Genomic DNA, 26631 nt, shown 5'->3' on the forward strand with positions numbered 1-26631 from the left:
CCCAGACTGGCTTTGAACTTAACAGTCCTCCTTCCTCAGCCTCCCCAATAACTTGGAGTACAGGTGGGTGCTACCATGCCCAATTGATGACACTTTTAAAAGTCCAGCATTTACAACAGTGAAAAAATCACAAACAGGGCTGATATTGATATTCTACTAAGAACTTATTTGAAACCAAAAGAAAAATATGTGAATTTCAGGAGTTCCCGAGTTATAAAGAATTTGTATTCTCCATGTTTGGAACTAAAATCACCCTTTCTTATAGATAAATCATTAAATCTAATAGATAACAAATTCTGGGCATGTCACAGCCAGTTCTAAATAAGTGGGGGGGGGGGGGGGAATAAGAGCACTGGTAAAAGGCAAGTAGAAAATCATTTGCATTTGATGGAAACTGGCAAAGTCTGGCAAATAAAAGATGAACTGGGAACTGGCACGGGCTGCCAGCAAAGAAAGCCAAAGCGTGTATTGGTTCCCCGGAACTACAATTCCCAGAATGCCTAAGTGCAGGGTCCTGGCCGGATGCAGTCTTGGCTCTGAGGACAGCACACAACCTGCTTGCTCCTGGCAGTCACCTGGCTTCTCTGCACTCATGGCTTCTCCTAGCAAGGCAGTGATTGTTCCTGGGAATGGAGATGGGGATGTGGCCACCCACGGCTGGTATGGCTGGGTGAAAAGGGGGCTGGAGCAGGTAAGAAACGTATATATACCTTTCTGCTCTGGGAAGTCAGCCTGGAGCAGAGAGGAGGGAAGGAGACACAGGACTGAAGTTTAAACATGTATCCACCCCATCTCCAGCAGAGCCCTGAATGTTTTTATTCCTTCCCTTTGCTGCCGTCTCGTAAACTCTAGAACTAGTGGTCAAGATTTTGGTTGGCAAAACTGCCTAGAGGACTTTTCTAAGGGCTCAATTTATAGAGTAAAAGGAACCATTTAGAATTAAACGAAGACCTCTCAATTTTACATCTATCTTTATTGCTTCTTGCTTTCAATTTTTAAAAAACTTCAATATATAATATTTACTATATAAAAAGGACATAACGTATAAATTATGAAGCTTAATATATAATGTATCACCAAACAAGGGATCTTCTAAATGACTTATATGCCTGTTGTTCCATCCTCCTGCCATCCTGAAGTTTTTCATTTGCTTTTCTTTTTAAAAATTGTTTTTAAAACCCATGTATGTATTCTTTAAAAAATATAGTTTAATTTGGCTTCTTTGTGAGCTTTTGGAAAATGGTATCCTAGGTAGACTGTCTTGCATATTTGACTGTTTTTAAACCCGCTTCCATAATCCAGCAGTAAGACTGCTTCCTGGGTTGACCTCTAGAATAGAATTTCAGAGAAATTCAAGAGAGTAAATAAATTCAGAAGAATAGAAGGTCTTTGGAATAGAATTTCAGGGTTGTGGCAGAATACCATGGGCAGAGCTACAAACCAGGGCTGGAGGGTCAGGGCTGGAGCTGTTCAAGAGGATGTGATATCCAGCCTTCTGTACCATATTTCCATACCATGTTTTTCCTTCAACCTGGGGCACAATCTGGCTCCAGCTCAGTCTGTCTAAAGCACATTCATTTATGCCTTCTCAATAGATATAGGCCTTAGAGATAAATACAGATGTGCAAATGCAGATATAGGCCTGTCTACTCTATAGAGATCTACAGAGCCGGTTTGGTGGAGTTTATGAGAAGGGGTTGTGTATTCATGTGTAATCCTGTAGCATTTATTTAACCCACTTCATAATATGAATTGATGAAGATCATATCAGATGTCTTTTTTTATTAGAAAATATTAGTTGCAATTAAGATCTTTATTATAGCTCTTTTTCCCCCCTCACACCATAGATACCTGGTTTCCAGTGTCTGGCTAAAAATATGCCTGACCCAAGTAAGTTTTAAACTTGTTTTTAAATAGCATCATCTTGTTGGGTTTGGATCTCATCATTTTGGGGGAAGAGAATAGGTACATCATGGTAGAGAAACCAAAGGGGTTTGTGTGTGTTTGTGTGTGTGTGTGTGAGAGAGAGAATGAATAAAGCAAGTAGCTTGGGGAGAAGGGTGTAAACCAAAAACCATGGAAATTTCCAGTAACGATCAAGAAAATCACCTGGGTATGGTAAAATTTAATTTTGAATTTTGTAACAATTTTCTATATGTACATTTTCAGGCAAAATTTATGGGTATTCCATATAAGATATGATAAAATTTTACAGCATCTATTTGAGACCCTAATATTTAAAAAATCGCCACTTTTTAAAAAAATATTTGTAGTTCTAGATGCACATGTTATCTTTATTGTTTTACGTGGTGCTGAGAATTGAACCCAGTGCCTCACACATGCTAGGCAAGCACTCTACCACTGAGCCACAACCCCAGCCTATATTATCCCTTTTGTTCTGGGTATCTATGACTTGTTTCAGGAAAGAAAGAATATGTGTATGTGAATCTCAGAATGTTAAGTTTTTATTAAGCTTTAAAGTTTAAGGTTTCAGTTATATTATTTCCTCAGTAAAATAATGGTAAAAACAAAAACAAAAGTATTTACCAAAACTGTGGATTTGAGGATTTCAGTTCACATCATACACATTTGGGCTCATTTAAAACAGCCCATATCTTATTATGGTCACACAGTTTAAAAGCTGTGAGTTGCTAAATAGTTGTCTGTTAGAAAGATGGGGCAGCATTAGACTAAGACTGTCCCTATCCAGTAATGGACTCATCCTTTACCCTGAACCTTAGTTACAGCTCGAGAGAGTATATGGCTACCTTTCATGGAGACAGAGCTACACTGCGATGAGAGAACCATCCTCATAGGCCACAGTTCCGGGGCTATCGCAGCCATGAGGTGAGATGTTTGTTGAATTGCCAGCCCCCTCATGAGTTCCAGCCATGCTTCCTTGGGAAATACCTATATACCTTAGGTTTTCATTGCAGAGGAAATAGTGGTAACATAGCCTATCTTAATTCCTTCTTGGTTTAGTGGGTTGAAAAAAAAAAATGCTCACTGGGATACAGTGATACTATAAAATCTGAATGGCTCCAAACCCCAGCAGCTTTGTGTCACTCACCTCTGAGGTCTTTATCCCCCTCTTTCCTCCCAACCAGGTATACTGACCTCATTACAGTTTCTGGAACATGCCAAGTGCACACCTACCTTATCTTGCTCTTGGTTTTCTTTTTCTTTTTTATTAGAGCTTTATGGTTATACATAAGTAGTTGGTTTCATCCTGACCAGCTCATACATGCATAAAAATCTATTTCAGTTCATGATCTCTCCTTTTCCCTCATGCCCTTCCTCTTCCTCTTCTCCTTCTACTAGACTTCCTTTTGCTCGTCAATTAATTTGTATTTGTTTTATATAATCTTATCCTTCCCTCCCCCTTTCCTTTATTTTACTCTAGCTTCTGAATGTAAGCAAAAACATTCAACCTTTGAGTTTCTGAACTTGACTAATTTCACTTAGCATATTCTCCATTTCCATCCGTTTACTGGCAAATGCCATAATTTCATTCTTTTTAATGACTGAGTAGAATTCCATTGTACCACAATTTCTTCATTCACTCATCTATTAATGGGCATCTGGGTTATTTCCATAATTTAGCTACTGTGAATTGTGCTGCTATAAACACTAATGTGGCCATGTTTCTGTAGCATGCTGATTTTAGATCTTTGGGGAAAATACACAGGAGTGGAATAGTGGGGTCATATGGTGGTACCATCCCTAGTTTTTTAGGAATCTCCAAACTGCTTTCCAGAGTGGTTGTACTCATCTGCAGTCCCACCAACAATGTACAAGTGTCCTTTCTCCCCACAACTTCACCAGCATTTTTTGTAGTTTGTATTCTTGATTACCATTCTGACTGGACATGAAATCTTATTGTAGTTTTGATTGGCATTTCCCTGATTGCTAGATGTTGAACATTTTTTCATGTATTTATTGACCTGTTGTGTTTCTTCCATTGAGAAGTTTGTTTAGTTTTTTTGCCCATTTATTGATTGGGTTATTTATTTATCAATTTATTTTTGGTGTTTTTTGAGTTGTGTATTCTGGATATTAATCCCCTATTGGAGGAGTAGCTGGCCAAGATTTTCTTCCATTCTTTTGACTCTCTCTATTCATGCTCTTGTTTCCTTAGCTGTGCAGAAGCTTTTTAGTTTAATGGCATCTCATTTACTGATTGTTGGTTTTATTTCTTGTGCTTTGGGGGTCTTGTTAAGGAAGTCTGTGCTCACTTACTGATTGTTGGTTTTGTTTCTTGCGCTTTCGGGGTCTTGTTAAGGAAGTTGTGCTAACACCTATGTGATAGAGTGCTGACCCTATGTTTTCTTCCAGCAGTTATAAGGTTCCTGGTCTAATTCCTAAGTCTATGGTCCATTTTTATTAGTATTTTATGCAGGATGAAAGGTAGGGATCTAATTTCATTTTCTACATATAGCTATCCAGTTTTCCCAGCACCATTGTTAAAAAGACTATATTTTCTCCAAGATATATTTTTGGCACCCTTGTCAAATATCAGACAGCTATAGGTTTGTGGGATTTTCTCTGTGCCTTCTATTCCATTCCATTGGTCTACATGTCTATTTTGGTGATAATACCATGCTGTTTTTTGTTACCACAGCTCTGGAGTATAATTTCCGATGAGGAATTGTGTGATGCCTCCTGCTTCACTTTTCTTGCTTAGTATCACTTTCACTATTCTGGGTCTTGTATTCTTCCAAATGAATTTTAGAATTGTTTTTTCTAACTCTGTGAAGAATGTCATTGGTATTCTGATGGGGATTGCACTGAATCTGTGTTGCTTTTGGAAATATGGCCGTTTGGCAATATTAATTCTGCCCATCCAAGAACAAGGGATGTCTTTCCATCTTCAAAGGTTTTCTTCAGTTTCTTTCTTCAGTATTCTCTAATTTTCATTGTACCTCCTTGGTGATATTAATTCCCAATGTTCTGCTTGAATGTCTGCTTTTGGTATGGTCTAATTACTGTGTATGAAACAGCAGCCTCACCCTCTGCTTCTATCCTCTTTATTGCTTATTATCTATAGCACTTTTCATCATCTGATATCCTGTTTATTTCTTGCCAAGAGAATGTAAGCCCCATGAAGGTGGGCTTTGTTTACTGTGACACTGAAACCTCACTGTCTAGAAGAGAACCTGGCATATGGTAGATGCTTAATAAATATTTCTTGGAGGGTTGGGGCTGTTCCCCCTCTACCTATCTACAACCTCCTAGTCCTTAGGGTTGATGGGCATATCCCTGCTCACCTCTCTCCCCTCACCTTAGCGGGTAGAGACTTAGCTGACTGAGTAAGACTATCAGGTAGTTTCCTAACTGGGTGACAGGGGACAATAGTTTTTATTCCGTATAGTCATTTGCCCCAAGCAATCACTCAGGATATTACATGAACCACATTAGGAAATCTTGCCAAATTCAATAACCTTGTAGCTGTAATGACCAAAACTGCAAGAATAATAATGCTTTTCAGTACAGAGCTACAAAATAGTGGTACTTCTAAAGTGTAAGATGTTAATAAGCTGCCAGGGGTTGCCTAGAAAATGAAGATTCCTTTATTGCTGAAATCTATCCAAACTCAAGGTTAACTGAATTTTTCTAGTAAAGGTGTGCCTTCTTTTAATTACCCCTGAATTTATTGCAGGATTGTCAAAAACCTTCTAAAAATTTCCTTCTGAAGTTAAGACAGGCAAGGAGAAAAATGGATGCCAAAACTGTCAGTGTAAGGTTATAAGGGAAAGGAAACTGACACAATCACAGAGAACCACCCTACATTATTTATTAATCACAGAGGGGAAATTGTGCCTTTATAGTAATGTAGAGAGCTGGTGGATGTCACCTTAAACAAGTGATTGGACTTAACCTCACCAATAGTGAAACAGACTGGCACCATGTGCCCCTGAAAGGATGGAGTTGGAAGGACACATGACCAAGAATGTTGAATTTCAGTCTAGTTATGAGAAAATAAACAAATTCAGGTGAGGGAGTAGTGTACAACTGGTCTAAAATCTTACTGAACAATGTCATTTAAAACAAAAGATGTAAAAGTGACTTAGGAGTCAAGAAAATCAAACACAATGCAAGATCCTTGATGATCTAGGATTGCAAAACAGTTTTAAAGGATATTTTTGGTACAATTGGGGGAAAATTAATACAGGTAATATTACTTCATCAATGTTTATTGGGTATAATTATGGTACTGCAGCTATATAAGAGAAGATCTTGTTCATAAGAAATACATTGTAAAGTAAGAGTGAAATGTGACAAATGCAATGAATCTAGCTTCTTGGTCTTTCAGCTTTTCTGTAGGTTTGATATTTTTCAAAATAAACAGTTGGGGGGAAAAGCTTATACCAAGGAACAAAATACCAACCCTAAATGTTCTGAGGCACAAAGGCATCTTGAAACAATTCCTATTCCATCTTTTTCCTTTAGCCCAGTTTTTGCAGAGTGAGGGTACTATCTAAAGATAGTTATCTGGGTATCTACTTGCTGGGCACTGTACTAGGTACCAGACACAGATCAAAAATTCTCAAGTTTCCTCTTAAAGAACTGGCAGTTTAATGAGGGACAGATGTAATACAGCACAAATGAATAATATAATGCAATGTGGAAAGTGTGATAATAGAGGTACATTTATCATATTACACTGAGTTTCTTAAAATATGGTTCATAGATCACTCACATTAGAGTCACCTGGGTTGGGGGAGATATCATCCCTTCAGGTAAAGATTCCTGGGTGTTCATCCCTAGCCCCTGATTCAGATCCTCTGGGGATTAGTAGGGAATATGCGGATCTGAAAAAAAAATACCAATGCATATTAAAGGTCGATGAATGCACATACATCAGAGAGGTTTGGGCTTCCTTGAAAAATGAATAGGAGTTCAACAAGCAGCCAGGGTTGAGCTTGTCCTATAATTTCCTTGTTATTTTTCATACCAACTTCAATAGGATGCTTCCTGTAAATTAAATGAGTTAGGTGGTTTATTTTTGATGATCAGACTTTACATTATATATTAGCTGACATCATTTTTCTCTTTCCAGATATGCAGAAACACATCCAGTATATGCTATTGTATTAGTGTCTGCATACACATCAGATTTGGGGGATGAAAATGAGCGTGCAAGTGGTAAGTCTGAAGGCAGAAACCCCAGAAGTCCTTCTAGACGGGGCTATGTGTTCAGTCTATAAAACAGTACTGTCTTTCAGAAAGGTTAAAATTTTTAAAAATTTTAAAAATTGAATAAATGGAAGGAAGGAAACCTAATAGTATATGAGAAAGATTTACCACCTATCTTTTGATATAAGGAAATTTGAAAGGTGATAGACATCTTTTCCTGCCAGAATTCTAAGAGGGCTGATCATTTACTCCTTCTTTACAAATAGCTATGGTATAAAGCCCTGCAGGTCTGGAGGAAAAAAAAAAAAAAAAAAAAGTACTTCTAATTCACCCATGGACCCTGATCCTTTGTGTCTCTGTAAGGGGCTCCGCTGGATATTTCACAGTGTCAACGGGAGATTGTTCACAGGCACTGACAGGTTATTTTTCCCCCCATAGGATACTTCAACCGTCCCTGGCAGTGGGAGAAGATCAAGGCCAACTGCACTCACATTGTGCAGTTTGGCTCCACTGATGATCCCTTCCTTCCCTGGAAGGAACAACAAGAAGTGGCAGATAGGTTGGAAACCAAATTGTACAAATTCACTGATCGCGGCCACTTTCAGAACACAGAGTTTCATGAACTGATCACTGTGGTAAAGTCTATGCTGGAAGTACCAGCATAATCAGGATGACTCTTGCTGTTTTGCATCCCAATATAGGAGCAGAGTGATAACTTCCATTATCAGACAATAACTAGACATACACTATCCAGTTTAGTTCCAAAGTGCCTGAAAAACAACACAAGTTTCAACATCACACTAAGTTACAGACATGTCCATTTTCCAGGGTATCTAAATCTTTCCAAATTGCTCAGAACTGCAGTTTTTTTCCTGTTTGGTAGGGGACTTACAGATAGTTTAACCATCCTTATCGATCCAAAGAGTATAAGTCAGAAATGGAAACCAGATGTCCCGATTCTCAGCCCAGATTAAAACTAACTAGATTTTCATGTCTTGGTTTAGAGCTCAGCATACTAGCTGCTATTTTAGTGTGGCTCCAGATATTAAACCAGACTTGGGCCTTTACCACCGCCATTACCCACTACCCCTGGGTCCTTCAGGCAGGTTGAGAGAGACCAACACATAATGATACTAGGTCAAAGATCTGCCTGATTCTTGAAGGGAGCAGAAGCACAGGCTCTCTGTATATCAGCAAAGGTGACCAATTTTTCTAAGATAAGACTGGTATGATCAGGTTCATGTGGAGAGCTCCTGTCCTATCTGAGTTACTGCTGTATGGAAACTTGCAAGGTGTTGCCAATTTTCTTAATTTTTTTTTTTTTTTTTTTAAATACTGGGAATTGAACCCAGGGGTGCTCTGCCACTGAGCAACACCCTCAGTCTTTTTTTATTTTTGAGACAGGGTCAGCCAAGTTGCCCAGGCTAGCTTCAAACTTGTGATCCCCCTGCCTCAGCTCCTGAATTGCTGGGATTATTGGCACATACCACTGTGCTCAGCCATTTTGTGATATTTTGAGGAAAAAAAATTCTTAGTTTTTTAAAATTTCAGGAATATATATGTACATATATGTAATACCTATGCATATAAACTATGCACAGTTCTTTTCCATATGGATTATGTTAGTTGGCAACAACACTGTAAATAAAAAAAAATTAATAGCTAGGTGATGCAGATGCTTCTCTACAAAGCACAAGAAAAGCCTAAGTAAAAAACAAAACTAATATAATCTCAAAAGATGAAGAACATGGGAACAACATGGATTTTGTTACAAAGTCTTTGGTTATGTAGAGTTCAACCTTTTGACTTCCTAAAGATCTCTTTCAAGCATCATTCCAAAATTTTTCTTGATCCTACTCCCTCAAAACAAACAATAACACAATAACAACAACAACAAAAAACATCCCACAATCACAAAGAAACCCTTTTTCATTTCTCAACATCTTCTGGCTTTTATAATGCCTAATTATTGCCTAACACAATTGCTAGTGAATTCACATTTGATATTGGAGAGCCTGAATTTGATGCAGCAGTATGATTTCCCACATTGTTGATCCCTGAAGGGATTCAAGAGCCATCATTTTAAGCTGAAAAGTTTTTTTAATTTCTACATGTACTTAGACATAGAAAAAAAATCAGAAAAGTTACTCTAAACTTTTAACTACAGTTGTCTTTGGGAGAAGGGAATTTTGGTAGGTAGTGTAGTGGATAGCTTCATTTTACTTTATTCACCTGGTGATTATTTGTAACACAACATGTATTGCTTTAATAATTAAAATAAATAAGATTTAAAACAACTTATTTGATAAGTTAGTAAAAAGATAAGAGTGTTCTTAAAGAGGCTGTTTAGCACAATTTGATCAAACCTATAATCAAAGATTGATTCTATTTGAATTATTTAGAAGTAGTATTTTATTACTGTCTTGTTTTCTAAAGTCCTTTCTTTAAACACTTATTTTTATAACATTAGTTTACGATGTTTTCCTCTTCCTCCCAAATATATACAACTGAGGAATATTCTTTATTCCTGTAAGAGCAATTAAGTTAGACCTATGTGATTATTGAGCTGTGCTGCCCAGTATGAGCAGTAACAGCAGTAGTTAAAATATGAAAAATTCAGTTCTTCAGTCACACAAGCCATATTTCAAGTGTTCACCAGCCATGAGTGCCTAGTGATTATTGTTATTGGACAGCAACTATAGAATATTCTATCATAGAAAACTAATGGTCAGCACTGGTCTAGGGCTTTCTTCACCTGCCTCTTATAATTCAAAGTAAAAGTGATTCCATTGAAATTACTTTTGTGTGGGTGGGGTACAAAGTAAACCTGGGACCTCACACATGCTAGTTACATCCTAAGTCCTGAAATTACTTCTGTTTGACTATTTCCTTAGTCAATCACCATCAAAATCACAAGTCTTTAAATTTTGTTCATTGCCAAACTAAATCAAGTTTCATGTGAGAATCTTCATAGTTTTTTCATTAAAAACCATAAAATCATGGACTCAGTATTTGATAATTCATGGATCATTACTAAATAGAGAAGGTCCTTGAAAGTCTTTGGGGAGTCATCTATCCTCAGGTGAACAAAATATCTAAAATCTAATAATAAGGAACTTAATTGTTCTTACAGGAAATCAACTAAGCATTAGGACTTCATTTACAAATTTAATTTTTTGGTATTTTCATGAGTTTATCATGTTTTGGTCCCATTTTATCTCCGTAAAATAATTAAACCATTGAATATATATCTGAGGTGCTGTATTTTTAAATTATTGTCTCTTTTTCCTTAGTATTCCAAATAAAATACAAACTATAGCAAAAGAAGTTTTAAAGAGTCTCGTTATTTTGATGAGGAAATATTTTTGTTTTAGCCATTGATTATCAATTTTAAAAATCAATCATTGGCTATTAAGACACATTGTGAAGTCTGCATTTAAAACATAAACTGGTTCCATCTCCCCATTTCTACTCTCATCCAAATTCAGATTTCTCATAAGACTAGTGCCTCTTTGATAGGTCAGGTAAGACCCACAAAGGACATTGTTCTTACCATTCCAACTCTCACTAGGGGTGAAAGAGAAACCCTCTGTAGTTCCAGGCTTCCAGATATTTTTTTATCTTTTGTGTGTGTATGTGTGGGGGTGTACCGTGGATTTACCTCAGGGGCACTCAACCACTGAGCCAAATCCCCAGCCCTGTTTTGTATTTTATTTAAAGACAGGGTCTCACTGAGTTGTTAGCGCCTCACCATTGCTGAGGCTGGCTTTCAACTTGCAATCCTCTCGTCTCAGCCTCCTGAGCAGCTGGGATTACAGGCATGCACCACTATACCCAAGCTCTTTTTGTATCTTATATATATCCAATATGTGAATGATCTTTATTATAAGGAATTAATGCCATTAAATGCAAATTTTATGAAGCTGGCCACAGAATTTATATGTTAAAAACTGACTACTAAGCTGGATTTTACTGACCATTTCAAAGGTAATGCTTCTGATGTTGTCCACTTAGTTCTGTGGTTCTGTGATTTTGGCCTGGACAAAAACTACAAAGTGAAAACATAACAGCTGAGATTCTAAAAAGTTGTATAGCATCCATCATACAACAATGCATCAGATAACCTAGTGTTTTTTATACAGCTGACGACTAGAATTGGAAGTGCTAACAGAACTCAAGACAGTTACACAGTAGTGGCTTTTTGCTTATGTGACACCATAAGTTTTAGAAGAGAATAAGGAAAAGAAATAAATGTAAAACAGGATAAGAACTGACCCCACCATCCTCAAAATAAAGCGTGAACGGAAGAGCAATGGTTATTTAGTTTTCATTTTAGTTAAATGGATCCACATTCTTAGACCCCTGTGTGCTATACAGAATACTATAGACTGGTATTTTACCAGCAACAAATTTATTTCTCACAATTCTGTAGCCTAGGATGTCCAAGATCAAGACACTGGCAGATTCGGTGTCTGGAGAGGACCACTTCCTGGTTTAGATGGTTGTCATCTCCCTGTGTACTTACATGGCAAAAGGTGCAACAGAGTTCTCTGGGTTCTTTAAAAAGGGCACAAATTCCATTCATGAATACTCCACCCTCAACCTATCACCATCCAAAGGCCTAAAATACCATCACATTGTGGGTTAGATTTTAACATCTGAATCTGTGGAGGTGGGAGGGTTTAGGCACATAAATATTGTAGACATTATGTAAGAATCCAGGGAAATTCTGGAGAAGAATACACTTGAGCCACAGAATAAAGCTTGTAAGACTTTAACAAAGGAATAGTGAAATATTCCATTTATGATGAAAATGATAATATTTATGTACTGAAACATCCTTGACAATATTCATCCTTTGGGTCTGAGGTATGGTAGCATTATCCTTTAAAAGAATATTACTAATATAGGAAGGAATCAATAGTGTATTGAAAAGAAATGTTCTACTCTCCCTTACTTTAGGTTTCTTCAAGTTTTCATATACTCTTAATGCTGTTCCTGTCTTCACCACTTTTAACTTCTTCTCAATAAAACCACTGAGAAAACAGGAAACAAAAATGGTGGTAATAGGTCAGACATAAAAATTTTTTCAATGAAGACCTTAATAAATAACTTTAAAATTTGTGCTCTAGCTATTTCCATAGTACTTGGCAAATATGGGTTTGTTGGTTTCTTTTTCCTTGAACCATCAAAAATCTTGAAAACTTCAAAAGATGTTGTCTTCCAGGGCTTCAAAGTATTTTATTTAATGAAGAACAGATTTCACTACTAACCTCATCTGTTTCATATTCTGATGGCCACTCTACCAATATAAATTTAGTCTTCACAAATAAAAAAATAGGTTTTCATAGCAGCAAGTCTGCATCCATTACTGTGAATCTGCTTTCAAGGATATTTGATGTTCCATCATGAATTGTTTGCTCTCCAAGCAACTTCACTTGCATGTCAGTAAAGTTCATCACTCTCCATCAAAATTCAAGCCATTCTGTCATGTAAATACAGTTAGATGGTGAAATCTCACCACCTTCATGGCAGTCATCAAAAACCTTTAAATAAAGGAAAAGTTTATATTCAAACTTAATTTTAAAAAATATCTATGACCTAACCACTTATTTAAAGCAGTATTTTTCTAAAATTCTAAAATTGAATAGGATTAGGGCTGTATATAAGAACATACTATAATAGAGCTGCTTTCTAATCACAGTTTAAAGGGAGGCCTTTTACTGTTGAATTAAGATGTGCCTATGTTTACCTGCCCACTGGGTAAAAGGTTACCGATAGGTAACACAGGAATGCAGGAAGAGAGTCCTATATTATAAATGCCTTAGTTTTGTCTAACTGAATGCTTAATGTTTAGCTATCTTCCTTCTTGTGGAGGGTGCTACACAGAATTCCCAATGTTAGTCTTCTATCTAGGAGTTGAAATCAGGACAGAGAATTTATATATATGTGAGAACTTATATAGGGCCGGGGTTGTGGCTCAGTGATAGAATGCTTGCCTAGCATGTGTGAGGCACTGGGTTCAATTATCAGCACCACATAAAAATAAATGAATAAAATAAAGGTCTATCAACATCTAAAAAAAGAAGACCAAACTGGGGGGCTGGGGATATAGCTCAGTAGGTAAAGTGCTTGCCTTGCCAAGGACAAGGCCGTGAGTACAATCCCCAGTACCACCCCCCCCCAAAAAAAGACCAACTTAAAAAAGAAAAAAGAACTTGTATGTGTGTATATGTATATATGTGTATATGTGTGTGTATATATATATATATATATATATATATATATAAACTTATATATATAGCACAGACTAATAGCCTAGGAATATAAATTCATGAAAACCTGGGAGTGTCACTCTCTGTTGTACCCTTAGTGCTCACAGCATACAGTTGGTGCTCAAAAACCACCTGGGAATGAATGAACCAAAGTACTAGGGCATACCAGGAAAAAGACATTATTTGGGGATTTGAATTCTGATAGTTGCTTCTAAATTGTTGCTCTTAGGTCTTCCTAAGCCTAAATTCCCTTGCTCTTTTTTTTTTTTTTCTTTTTTTTGCAGTGCTGGGGATTTGAACCCAGGGCCCTGTGCTTGCAAGGCAAACACTCTTCCAACTGAGCTATATCCCCAGTCCAAATGCCCTTGCTCTTAAAGGGATAATACTATTAGCTCCAAGGACATAAAGAGGATTAAATGAGACCACAAGATGAAAATCATTAAGAACATGCTAGGCCTGTGGTAGGTTCTCAACAAATCTCATTTCCCTCCCCAGATGGAATGATTAGCCCTCATTTAAAAAAAAAAAAAAAAAAGTGTCCATTTCAGGGCCAAGAGAAAAAAATGCAAATGTCCTTAACCTTGTTATTCGACAGAAAGAATGTAAGGCAGGGTTTGTTCATTAAAGGTCTGTTCATCAAGGTTGCTCTTGATCAACTCTAAAAGTATGGGATATTTTGCTGTGTGACATTTACACCCGGCACTAAAGTGAAGTCACTTTAACTTACCGGGCAGAGCCCGCAAGGTGCTCGGACTAAACCTGTGGGTGGGATGATTGGATTGACTGCCCTGTACAGTTTCATATGTCCATCTACACTGCCAACTGTGCCTTCTTTTGCAGCAATGATAGTCATCTCCACTTTCCCATCATAAATAAGTGTATTCAAGATGGTTTCAATGTCCTCCATGGACAATTCGACCTAAAAAAAAAGAGATATGTTAGAAGGGATGCATAAAGGATGGAGAAACATCCTTTTGGAGGGTGTTATAAACAATAAAGGGTCACAATTTCTTGGTGAAATGGAGAAGCACTGTGCTGGAGAAGAATAATACAAAGCACAAGGAGGGTGAACAATGATCCAAGTTAGCACAGACCACTGAAATGCTAGGGACAGAAGTCTAACCTCAGGTTGAATCTGTCAGTTACTGAAGTCTTCCCCATCCTAAAGAAACATTTCTTTGACAAGAATTTAATGAAGAATCTTAAAATGCTGGAGCAGAAAGATAATTTGGACATTAAATAGTGAAAGTTTCTAGTTCCTTATAAATCAGAAATCTGGGGTCCAGAAAATGAAAATGACTTGTCCAAGTGACACTTCAGGGGCTGGGGCTGTAGCTCAGTGGTAGGGTGCTTGCCTAGCATGCACGAAGCCCTGGATTTAATTCCCAGTCCCCCCGGGTCCACCCCCCCCAAAAACAAGTACCATTTCAGTAGCTTTTCTGATTATGAAAAGCATCATGTCTTTATGTACGGGTCTTGAAAAGGATATGCTGATGATACCACTTATCCTCGAAGTAAAGAATACCAATAAATGACAACTGATGTCATGACTGATGTTTTGTGCATATGCTAAACTGTTCCTGAGAAGACTAAGAACTTGTCAGAACAAACTTTTGACTTTGGGTGGTGAAATGCACCACTAGACCTGCACTTGGCTATTCTATGTCCCAAACTCAGGAATGGTTTAGGCAATGTCCAATGGGAATGATTGCTTTTACCTAAGGCTTAGGACAATGTTTTCTCAATATGGATTCTGCAGAATGTTCATAGCTATCACCTGAAAAAGGGACCTGGTCAAATAATGTTTGGAACACACTATACATAATATCCTTATGATGAAGAATAAATTTTATATGAAAAGGTAAGAAAGTTCTGACCTTACTGATTCCCAGTTCACAGATATATTTCCATACTTCATGTGATGAAGCAAATGAACTATTTCTTTGTATCATTGGATTCTGTTTGCTTTCTCGTGCTGTTTCTGCCTATAGGGGTTGAAATAGAAGAGATCTAAGCAAGAATGTAGTGAGCACTTTCCGAATACAATTTATATTGAGTCAAACCAAGAGCAGAACTCATTTTGTTTACTAAAAACTACCAACTCCAGCTCTTTTCAATCTTATAAAATGTGATATTTCCTCAATTATGCTTCACCTTGGTTTGCAGGAATTTGAAACACTGTTGGTTAAGTACTTCTACAAATTCAGATTCAAAATCTTGGTCACTGTACCAGGCTCCACCAGTCACAGACCGGTCCGGTTGTAGATTATAGAGCATATATACTTTCTTTTTGGAGGCCTAGGAAAGAATATGCACAGTTCATGTATATAAGTTAACAGTTTACAAAAGCTAAAGTTTTAAAAAAGTAAACTTTATATTGTAAAACGTTTTAGATGTGCAGAATGATTGCAAAGATAGAGTTGCTGTATAACTCACTCTCAGTTTTCCCTATTAACATCTCATAATAGTATGATGTACTTTTCACAATTAATGAACAAATACTGACACAAAATTTTTAAAGATGGGGTCCCGTTACGTTGCCCATGCTGGTCTATTACTCTTGGGCTAAGATCTTCCCACTTCAGCTTCCCAGGTAGCTGGGGTTACAGGAAAATGCCAGAATGCCCAGGTTGATATATCGTTATTAACTAAAGTCCATTTTTTATTGAGATTTTATTGGATTTTCCCTAATGTCCATTTTCTGCTCCAGGATCCCAATGCAGGACACAACATCACAAGTAGCTATCATCTCTTCTTAGACTTCTTTTGGTTGGGACAATTTCTTAGACACACATTTCTTGGACTCATGAATATTTATTTTCTAATTTGAGTTATAATCCAATACTACTTTGTTATTCCAATTGTTCTAGCTTTGAGCACTGGAAACTTTTCAGTTGGTTTCTGAATCCCTTTGACATACCCCAATCATTATGTGAGTGTTTTAGCACTTCTTACTTTCAGGTGCTATAAGATGTCAGGATCATCTTGTCTTCATCCTAGAATCAGCCACTACTCCAGGAAGCCCTGGGTCACCTTATTGGAAAATGGTATTAGAAACCATAATTTGCTACTGGGGTGCTATTACTGCTGGACCTTCTCAGTCGACAGAGAAAGATTTGTGTATATACTAATCCCTGTATGTATACATATCTATAATGAGTATTTCTGTATGCAACCCCTTACATTAAACATGAGTTCATAATGATGTCTCCAACACTAATTCATTACCACATGGACTGACCTGCATTTAGCTCTAACTTTCCACTCCAACAGTAAGAAACCTGAATCTCACTGTTGTTTAATCTCACTAATTTGTTTGGCCTCTCTCTCTCTCTCTTTTTTTTTTTTTTTTTGGTTCTTTTTAGTTATACATGGCAGTAGAATAGTCTTTGTTTCTTGATTCCTGGGAAGTAACCTCTATATTTTTTAATTTCCTAGTAAGAAATTTGTTATTTACTGGTCCCTTGGCTCACACCTGGGTTTATGCTAATAAGGTGACTCTTGATGAACCCCTAAATGGAAGCTTTCCATGCTGGAAAGCCTAACAACATGATTTAGAGGAGCCATGTGACATCAATCTAACCTTTTAGAAGGAAAGCAGGGCTAAAGCTCGAATTCAGTCACATTAAGCATTTGATCAGACATATACAACAATCTAAAGAAAATTTGAATATCAATGCTTGGATGAATTCCCTTGGTAATCACACATCAATGTGCTAGGAAGGTGATGTTTCCTGAAGATATGGAAGTTTTCATTTTGTAATCCTCCCAGTCCTTGCCCTGTGTGAATCTTCAACTGGCTGGTTCTTTGTAGCCTACTTTGAAATGGTAAGCACAGCACTTTCTTGAATTCCATGAGTCATTCTAGCAAATTATTGAATCTATAGGAGTCTTTGGAGCCCCTAAATTTGTAGCAAGTTGGTCAAAGTGTGGGTGGCCTGGGAAGACCTGAACTTGCAACTGGTGTCTAAAACGAAGAGTCTTAGAGGAAGGGGGGACTGTGCCTTTAATCTGTGTCAGAATTGCATTGTAGCCAACACCTCCCATCATTTATATAAATATTCAATGCTAATACACTATGTATTAGAATTCCCAGAATCCTCATGAGAAAGAACTGAATCAACTCAAGTACAGTATTCATGTACACTTTCTTTTTACAGACACCTCTCATTCCACCCTCCCTCCCTCCCTTCCTCCCCCTTTCTTCTTTATTGATACAGGATTTTCTTATGTTGCCCAGGCGGGTCTTGAACTTCTGTGCTCAAATAATCCTCCTGCCTCAGCCTCTCCAGTAGCTGGGACTAGAGATATGCATTACCACACCCAGCTTGATACCACTTGTTTCTAAAGTAACTTAGTCAGCACCTTATTTCTCTACCCTCTCAAGTAAGGTTGTCTCCTATATTTGTAATGCATTTAGTTTCTTTCGTTACATTCTATATTCTACAATGGGATCCTCCTATCTCCCAAATGTCTTTTTGAAATATATTCACTTTAAGATCATTCTTTATACTGTAAAGTTCTATGGGTTTTGACACATGCTTAATGCTTATGTCACACAGAAGTTTCACAGCTATAAAAATACATCCTGTGCTTCACCTGTTTAACTGTCCCCATCACTCCACCCCCAGGCTTGGGCAACCACTCATTTTTTTATTGTATCTATAGTTTTGCTTTTTCCAGATGGTATCTAGTTGGAATCATACAGTACGCAGGCTTTTCTAACTGGCTTATTTCACTGAGAAATATGAATTTAAGATTTCTCCATGCTTTTTTCATGATAGCTCATTTCTTTTTTTTAGTGAACAATACTTTAGCTTGATGAGAAGAGGAAAAACAGCAGAGCAGAGATCTTTCTCTAACTTATTCATTAATGTATCCCAATCACCCAGAGCCTACCCTCACGTACCAAACATTCAATAGGTATTTGCTGAATGAGTAAGCTAATATGTTAGGATAAAGTAAAGGATCTCACAAACCACAAAATCTAGGAAAATGTTTCTGACTCCAAAAAACTTCACTGAAGAAAAAGTAGTTTTAGAGCTTAGAGCAGGCAAAATGCCAAGCATTAACTAGGTAATAACAAAGCTACAAAATCTCTCATTAATCCAAAATGAGCTAAAATGTTTTTAAAAGTCTGTGATCAGTTTGTTTTAAATCACAACATAGCTTAAAGATTAAAACTTGAGGGCTGGGGAGATAGCTCAGTCGGTAGAGTGCTTGCCTTGCAAGCCCAAAGCCCTGGGTTCGATCCCCAGCACCGCAAAAAAAAAAAAAAAAAAAAAAAAAAAAAGATTAAAACTTGAAATACACTTGGAACAACATATTTAAGTGAGTATTTAGGGAAAGAAAAAACTACTTACTGCTACAGACTTAACAGCTTTGATAAGCTTTTTACTTTCCAAATTCTTTAGAATTTTGTTGATTTCTGTTAATGGTAAGTTACTTTTATATCGAATATCTCTGCTCCATATTCCTATAAGAAAGTAAATAAAATAAGTTGCACTATGGTGCTTCTGGCTCTTTCTCTTTATTTCTACTTCTATCATAAATATCTTATTCCAAAACTATCTAAATAAAGTTGATAACACATCCTTTAACAAAAGGTTTTATGTAACCATTTCAAGTAATTAAGTGACTTAGAGATAAAAACAAAAACAAATCCCTGGATTTAAAACACACACACATACACACACACACAAAATTATGCAAAACAATAAATTAGCCCAAATCTTTTCTTTTCTTTTTTGCTTGTTTTTGGTACCAGAGATATTGAGTCCACAGGTGCTTAACGATTGAGTCACAGCCCCAGTCCATTTTCTCTTTTTATTTTTTGAGACAAGGGTCTCACTAAATTGCTTAGGGTCTTGTCAAGTTGCTGAGGTTGGCTTTGAACTTGGGATCCTTCTGCCTCAGCCTCCCAGGTTGCTGGGATTACAGGCATGCTCTACTATGCCCAGCAATAAGTCCTATTCTTTATAGTATAACTGAAAAATTTTTAGATCCCATGCAGGTACCTTTTTAAAGACATACAAAAAGAACATTTCTGTAATGGAAGACAAAAACATGAGTGTTATTAAATTATGTCATCTCTTGCACCCCTTTCTGTTTCCTGACATTTTCACTCTAGACTGTAAACGTGAAAAAACAAACTTATATTTGGGTTGGGGGTCAGCTGCCATACTCGGTTAGGAGGAAAAAAAAAAAAAACTTTTAGCTGAGTATCTCTATGCATATACATCCATCATTTGTGCAACACTACATAAAGTGGAAAAATGAAGTCTATGATTCTACACCACTAAAAGCCTATTGTGGAAAGCCATAAATAAGAGAAGGAAATCAGTATTTTATGTGGAAAGAAAATATATTTAAAAATATTTTGCTTTATTTTCCTCCCAATGTAGAAGCATAATGAAATAGACTGTTTTTTGGTAGAGAATGACTTTCTCAGAGGACTATTTCTATAATGTTAATTTAATCTAATTAAGACATACAAAATAAATTATACAATTTCAGATTCCATCATACTTTTTTCAAGCTACTATCAAGGACTCAAATAATCCTAAATAATTAATGCCACTTCAATACAGTTCTTTAAGAGGGACAGAAGTGTAGCTGTTGAACAACATGTGCCAGACACTGCCATAACACACTAGGCATCCTTCTAGTACGTGTAAAACCCAATTTACAAATAAGATGAAGAAACTAAGGCTCACAAGTTTAAGTGACTTATCCAAGTCATTGCTATGATTTACATGTGTCCTCCCCCAAATTTCATGTGTTGGAAATTTAATCCCCAAAGGCATGCTTTAATAGTATTTGAGAGGTGGGACCTCTGGGAGGTAACTGGGTCATTTTTCATGGATCAATGGGTTACCGAGTGAGGGGCGCAGTTATAAATGTAGCTGTCTCTGGGTAGCTTGCTATCCAGTCATGTGATTCCCTGTGCCACCTTGGGTTTCTACGAAGAATTTTCATCAGCAAAAAGGCTATAACTAAATGTAGCCCTTGGAATTGGCACTTCTCAACCTCCTGAATTGTAAGAAATAAATTTCTTTAAAAAATTAACCAGTCTGGGGCTGGGGTTGTAGTTTAGTGGTAGAGCATTTGCCTCACATGTTTGAGGCACTGGGTTTGATCCTCAGCACCACATGAAAATAAAATAAAGGTATTGGTTCATCTATAACTAAAAAAAAATTTTTTTAAACAATCTGTAGCAACAGAAAACAGATTAAAAACCATCATATAGCTAAAAAATGTAAGAAACAAGCTTTGGATAATTCATGTGGCTCAAATTCAGAGATCTCTTTCCCTGCCTGGCCACGGCCACCTAGTTCCTTTCTCCTTCAGAGCAACAATGGCATCACTTCAGGGTGTCCTTCAAGCATATTATGTCCTAAGTGCAGTTCTGTTCCTTTCTTCCACCTTTTACACACATGGCATCATTACACTCTTCGGACTAAGCTTTACCCAGAAGCCAAAATCTCAGTCCTACATGTAGCCCCAAAGTGTTTTTGGTTTTATCCTTCACATGCTTACCTTTATTTCCTGCATCCTCTATAATTTGATATACTAGTTTTTCTTGGTTATCTGATCCCTTCATTTTACTGTAAGGGAATAAAGTAGAATTAAAAAAGGAAAGGGGTATGGGATATCTAATACTCTACATGACTACTTAAATGAATTAGCAGACAAAGCCATCACATTGACTTAGTTACCAAAAGAAGGGCTTACCTTAAAAAGAATGAGACAGAGCTGTATGAGTACCAACATGAAAAGATGTCCAAGATATGGTAAGTGAAAAAAACAAGTTACAAAACAGTACGGATAATGTGATCCCATTTTTGTTTAAAAAAAAAAAGAAAGAAAGAAAGAAAAAGAAAAAGAGATTATATATAAATATATAATCATCTATGAGTATTTATACACGTCTAGAAGAAAAGATATATACCAAATTATTAAGAGTGGTTACTCGGGGAAATGGAATGTATGACAGGAAGCGGGGATGATATGGAGGACAGGCTTACATCATACAGTTTTGTATTAGCCTTTTTTTTTTTTTTTTTCTAACACACACATTATTTTTGCAATTCTTACTTTCTTAAAATTAAAAAAAAAAAAAAAAAAATTGCTTACCCAGCATTCTGAGAGTCCTTTATTCTATATAAAAGGCCTGTATTGCTTCTTAAGAGATCCAACTGACCCTAATGATGTTTTTTAACAGAAAGGAGTCAGTTATTTTGGGGATATATATATTTATACATAAAAAATACTGACAAATGTTAATGGATTCTTTTTTGAATGAATTCCAAATTTTATTTATTTTTATTTTATTGGTTCTTTTTAGAAATACATGACAGTATAGTATGTTTTGACATACACACCTGAAGTATAACTTATTCTAATTAGGATTCCATTATCTGTGGTTTTAATGCATTCTTTAATGTTTTTGTTATATAGACTAAAATATTCTGCTTTCCCCATTTAGTGTTCAGGTCCTCATTTGAGACTCAAGTTTTGTTTTTGTTTTTGATACTGGGGATGGACCCCAGGGTGCTTTACCACTGAGCTACATCCCCAGCCCTTTTTATTGTTTATTTTGAGACAGGGTTTTGCTAGGTTGCTCAGGCAGGCTTCAAACCTGCAATCCTCCTGCCTCATCCTCCCTCGCTGCTAGGATTAAAGATGTGCACCACCACAACCAGTGAGACTTCAGGTTTTGACAAAAGGTCACATACATGCATGTGTTAGGCAATCTCTCTACCACTGAGCTACGTTGCCAACCCTGATATATTTTTCAAATACATTTATCTCAAAATATTTTAAAATATCAACACAAACTATTTCCTGTATGCCAGATACTGGCTTAACATAATCAATGTATGAAGAATCTTTTAAAAGCAGCTTTAGGACAATAAATTAAAATTCATATTCAAATTCAAATAAATTCAAATTACAACATACATAAAAATAAAATATAATCTGTATAAAAAAGTTCTGATAAGGCTAAACATGCATAATATCCTATAGCACCATGACAAAATAAATTATAAAGTTAAGTGACATTTACTACTATGCATGATTTTTATTGTATTGTATGAAAGCTGGGTAAAAAGGTCAACCAATGAATGAAAGGCCTGTGGTAGTTTTATTTCTATATAATAAAGCAAAAAAAAAAAAAACATGCTGTCATTCTTCTGAATTTCCATGGGTCTAACTTCAGAAGAATCCCTACAATTAGACTACTGGGTTTCTGGCAGTTCTGGGAAACCATGGCTGAGAGGACCCCATTTCTGAGTGTTAAGACTGGAAAGACTAATGGCTTGGAAACTGACTTACATCTTACATACTGGATGAACTCTGACACCCTCCCTCCCTCCCTCAATCCCACTAAGTGGCAAAGCGGGACCACAAAGTTCAATTGGAAGCTCCATTCAGTAGTCTGCTCAATCTATAAACATTTACAGAATATCTGTACTGTGCTAGATGTTATGAGAGCTATTTGGGAGGATGAACGTAAATTCTTTGTGTGTGTGTCTGGGAATGAACCTATAGCCCTAAAGCATGCTAGACAAGGCCTCTACCATTGAGACATACACCCAGCGCAACAAACAGAAATTCTAAAAGGGAAACACAATTAACTTCAAACTATCTGGCTGGCATGAAGAAAGAGGTAAGAAGTCTCAGGAGGCTGAGGCAGGAGGTTCACAAGTAAAGGCCAGTGTGGGTACTTAGTGAGAACCTGTCTCAAAATAAAAAATAAAAAGGGCTAAGGATACAGCTCAGAAGTAGAATGCTTGCCTAGCATGTATGAGGTCCTGGGTTTAATCCCCAACACTGAAAAGTAACCAATTCAATCACTAACCTCTTCTAAAACATCCCCAGAAATAATGTTTACCTAAAATATCTGGGAATTCTATCTCCTAGTCAAGTTGAAACATAAAATTAACCATTAAGACTAAATAATAGCTGGAAGTAGTGGTGCACACCTATAATCACAGTGGCTCAGGAGGCTCAGGCAGGAGGATGGAGAGTTCAAAGCCAGGCTCAGCAAAGCAAGGAGCTAAGCAACGCAGTGAGACCCTGTCTCTAAATAAAATACAAAAAAATAGGGCTGGGGAATGTGGCTCAATAATCAAGTGCCCCTGAGTCTAATCCCCGGTACCCACCCCAAAATCTAAATAACAGAAAATAATGACAATCATAATATGTAAAAAATGATGTTAGCTAGTTAGGTTCTCCTTACCATGGACAACAGTCTATTGATGGCCACTGCCCGCTGTTGGGCTTCTATATGAGGCATTTCATTCTGAATTACTTGGTCTGTGATTCCATGAGGAAATTGATGGCATAGTTCTATAATCCTAGAAACAGAGGTATTAATGTTTTATATTTACTTGTTTCAAGAGACAGTGGGGGAGAAATATAAGCAGAACAGTTTGAAATTGTGCCCTTTTTCACATTTGGTAGACAATCTGCATCTCTATAATGATTTTGAACCAAAGCATCTTAAAAATTAAGAAAGAATTCTTTTTAAATACACATTTACATTATTAGTGTTAATTTAAGGGGAACCATTCTTTTCATCACAGATATAAATTTTAAATTAGCACAAAAGTCTAATGAAAACGGAAAAAAACATTAAAGCTGAGATTTAAATTTTCTCAGTTGGAATAAGTATAACAAAATTAAGCAGTAATAAGTCTGTAATCAGGAAGCCAATGCGGACTCTTTGTTTTTATTGCAACTTCAGAAAAAGTTCCTGCTTTATCATTCCAAATAATTTTTCCCATGTAAAATAAATGTCCAATAATTTCTGGTATGTGGAAATAAAATGTTAAAGTCAATGAAGCCTCATTGATGGAAACTTGGCTATATAAATGGCAGAAGCTGAGAAAAGGTATAATCTCCAAATCTAATAGGTTTAAGCAAGATTAGTAGCGGCCACTTTGGGCAGGAGGTCCCATTCCCATTGGAGGTCCAGGAGGCCCACCTTAATAAGAGGGTACCACTGGCAGTCCCTGCCCATTCTGCGGCATAGCACCAGGCAAGTAACCTGGCATGCCTTGATAATGACAACCATACTGACCATGAGGTGGCATTGGGGGTATCATTCCTTGCTGTTGTGAAATGCCTGGCTGTGGTGGCATCATACCTTCAATTGGTCCAACTGGTGGATTACCGATAAATGTGGGCACTTATTGTGGGAAGTGATAATGGAAGTGTTAAAATAATACACAGTATCTTGGGCCTGTTTTTGTAATTATTCCAACCAAACAAGTCCAAATCTTGCTTTAGGATAAATAAATGTATTATAACACATAAAGTCAGGGTCTTTTAAACTATGTGATAATGTAGAGTAATTTGTGCGCTGTTAGAGTACACAACATTGGAAGAAACTTTAGGTGTCCTAAAATCCTGAGTTCAATATTCCACCTAAATCTTTTAGTTTAACGTACTTTGCAATCGCAAAATGAACCCTAACTTGGCCCAAACGTTCTATTGAAGGAGTTCCCTTAGTGATGGAGCAACCCTAGATTAGAATACGTATCCTCAAGTACTACGGGAGAACGGCGGGTCTCTCTTTCAGGGCATTGATTTCCTTAACATAGGAAGTGCATCACTATAACTTCCCAAACAGCATTCGAGCAAAGCTAGTTAAACGTCAATGCAATCTGTCAAACCCGTTTAGAACTTCTTAAAAGAGTTCTGTTCTCCCAGGGAAGTGCATTCAGAACCCCGCACTTTACTTCCCCACGTGCTCACTCAAACTGCTCCGTCCGCTCCCAAGGAGTCCTGGAGAATGGATCCTGTTGCCCAAATGACCGCCCCTCTGCGGGGGTTGCGGTCTGGAACCAGGAACCGAGCCTCATTGACTTACCTGTTTTCTATTTCGACCGGATCGGCGTCGGGCGGCTGCACCTTAACCTTCACCTCCGCCATTAAGACTTAGATCCTGAGCTCTGGAGGAAGAGACACGGAGTCACTGGCTACTAACCGGGAAATACCAGTAACCCGCGGAAGCCAGCATAGGCCCGGGAATGAAGGGCCTTCTTCCTCGTGTCGCAGCCGGTCCTTCCTTGTTTGTCGACTTGAGGCGGCTAAGCCGCGCCTGCTCCGCACCACATTCCGGCGCCCATAAGCGTCTTAATCTTGTGCAGAATGTCAATACCTGTCGGACAAAAGAGTCTAGTTCCCTTATTCCGAGTAGGAATGTCACCTCTTAGCACTTTCTAACTCCTCGGAAGGCATATTCTTGGATGTCTACGGTAAAACCTTCGGAACTGAGCTCCAGAGTGGTACCAGTCTCTCCGCCCAGTGACAGGGGCGGGGCTGGTTGCTAGGAGGCCGATTTTTCCGCCAATCATTTGTCCAGTTCCCAGTGGGCGGAGCGCGCTCACCGCGTCTGTGGTAACCCGGGCTGCGGCAAAGGAGCCTGCAAGAGGCGGTGAGAGACAGATAACTGGGCTGGGGGAGGCCGCAGTGCTTTGGGGGTCCTGATCTCGGTCCTTGTGACTGGAGGAGGCGGCAGAGGGTCTCCTTTACTCCAACCAGAGGACGCTGGCGTCTCTGACTGCCCCTGATGAACCAGGGTGAGGACCCCATCGGGTCCTATAGGCTAGGAGATGGTGTAGGTGGAGGGAGTTGGGAGGTGGTGGTAGGGTGCGTTGACCGCACTCTGAGGTTCGAATCTAGTGGATCAAACATTGTCTCTATTTCCTTTGTTTGAGGCCCACTGACCTTCCAAGGGCAGCTACTAGTTCCCACGCGCGAATTATTCTATCCCTCAACTATTTTTCTATTGTTTCAAGTAATTTTATTTTAAATGCCTCTTACTTGAATGGAAATGTGTGTAAGGGCATGTTCTCCTCCACTCCCATGTTCAGTTACACTTCTGTAGGGCCCAGTGCTGCGCTATGAGTATCCAGGTTTATATTCTTTTTATTTATTTATTTATTTTTGATTCTGGGGATTGCAGTTATTTTATTGTATTTTTGGGTACTGGGGATTGATCTCAGGGGCACTCGACCACTGAGCCACATCCCCAGCCCTATTTTGTAGTTTCTTTAGAGACAGAGCCTCACCGAGTTGCTTAGCGCTTGCTTTTGCTGAGGCTGGCTTTGAACTTGCGATCCTCCTGCCACTGGGATTACAGGCGTGTGTCAGTCTGGTCTGCAGTTTATCTGCTTGGCCCTCAATCGGAAACGAAGGTTTTAAG

At 37.7% G+C, this 26631-nt stretch overlaps 3 protein-coding genes across 9 annotated transcripts in view; 2 read left to right on the forward strand and 1 right to left on the reverse strand.

Moving 5' to 3' along the window:
- The first annotated feature begins 495 nt into the window (after positions 1–495).
- RBBP9 (RB binding protein 9, serine hydrolase) lies at positions 496–8128 on the forward strand. The gene is made up of 5 exons (XM_079123957.1): positions 496–691; positions 1848–1890; positions 2742–2847; positions 7061–7146; positions 7576–8128. The coding sequence occupies exons 1-5, from the start codon at positions 497–499 to the stop codon at positions 7800–7802; spliced, it is 657 nt and encodes a 218-aa protein (XP_078980083.1). The 5' UTR covers position 496; the 3' UTR covers positions 7803–8128.
- Positions 4257–25655, reverse strand: POLR3F (RNA polymerase III subunit F). Of its 4 annotated transcripts, XR_013761090.1 has the most exons (11): positions 25294–25654; positions 23659–23776; positions 21549–21616; positions 21147–21167; positions 20952–21019; positions 18776–18888; positions 15567–15710; positions 15290–15397; positions 14140–14331; positions 12411–12683; positions 4259–6812 (listed from the first exon to the last, which is right to left on the reverse strand). XR_013761090.1 is itself a non-coding variant. In XM_079123728.1 (10 exons), exons 1-10 carry the CDS (start codon positions 25353–25355, stop codon positions 6777–6779), a joined length of 930 nt encoding a protein of 309 aa, XP_078979854.1. In that variant the 5' UTR covers positions 25356–25655; the 3' UTR covers positions 4257–6776. The 4 variants fall into 4 exon arrangements, 3 of the variants coding, with proteins under 3 accessions (XP_078979854.1, XP_078979852.1, XP_078979853.1); XM_079123728.1 differs by lacking the exon at positions 12411–12683 and having other exon boundaries at positions 4257–6812; positions 25294–25655; XM_079123726.1 differs by lacking the exon at positions 4259–6812 and having other exon boundaries at positions 8440–12683.
- Positions 25656–25753: 98 nt separating this feature from the next.
- The window catches only part of DZANK1 (double zinc ribbon and ankyrin repeat domains 1), an 83049-nt gene continuing 82171 nt past the window's right edge, over positions 25754–26631 (forward strand). The window contains exon 1 of one of the 4 annotated variants that reach the window (XM_079123348.1): positions 25754–25860. Coding sequence is in view for 3 of the 4 variants with exons in the window: in XM_079123350.1 (XP_078979476.1) it covers positions 25996–26005 (10 nt within the window). In the remaining variant the exon portion in view is untranslated. Of the gene's footprint in view, positions 25861–25880; positions 26006–26631 lie in introns of those variants that run through there. The other 3 variants (XM_079123350.1, XM_079123349.1, XM_079123347.1) reach the window with 3 other exon arrangements.

Source organism: Sciurus vulgaris, assembly GCF_902686455.1.
Source record: "Sciurus vulgaris genome assembly, chromosome: 2".
Classification (NCBI taxonomy): Eukaryota; Metazoa; Chordata; class Mammalia; order Rodentia; family Sciuridae; genus Sciurus; species Sciurus vulgaris.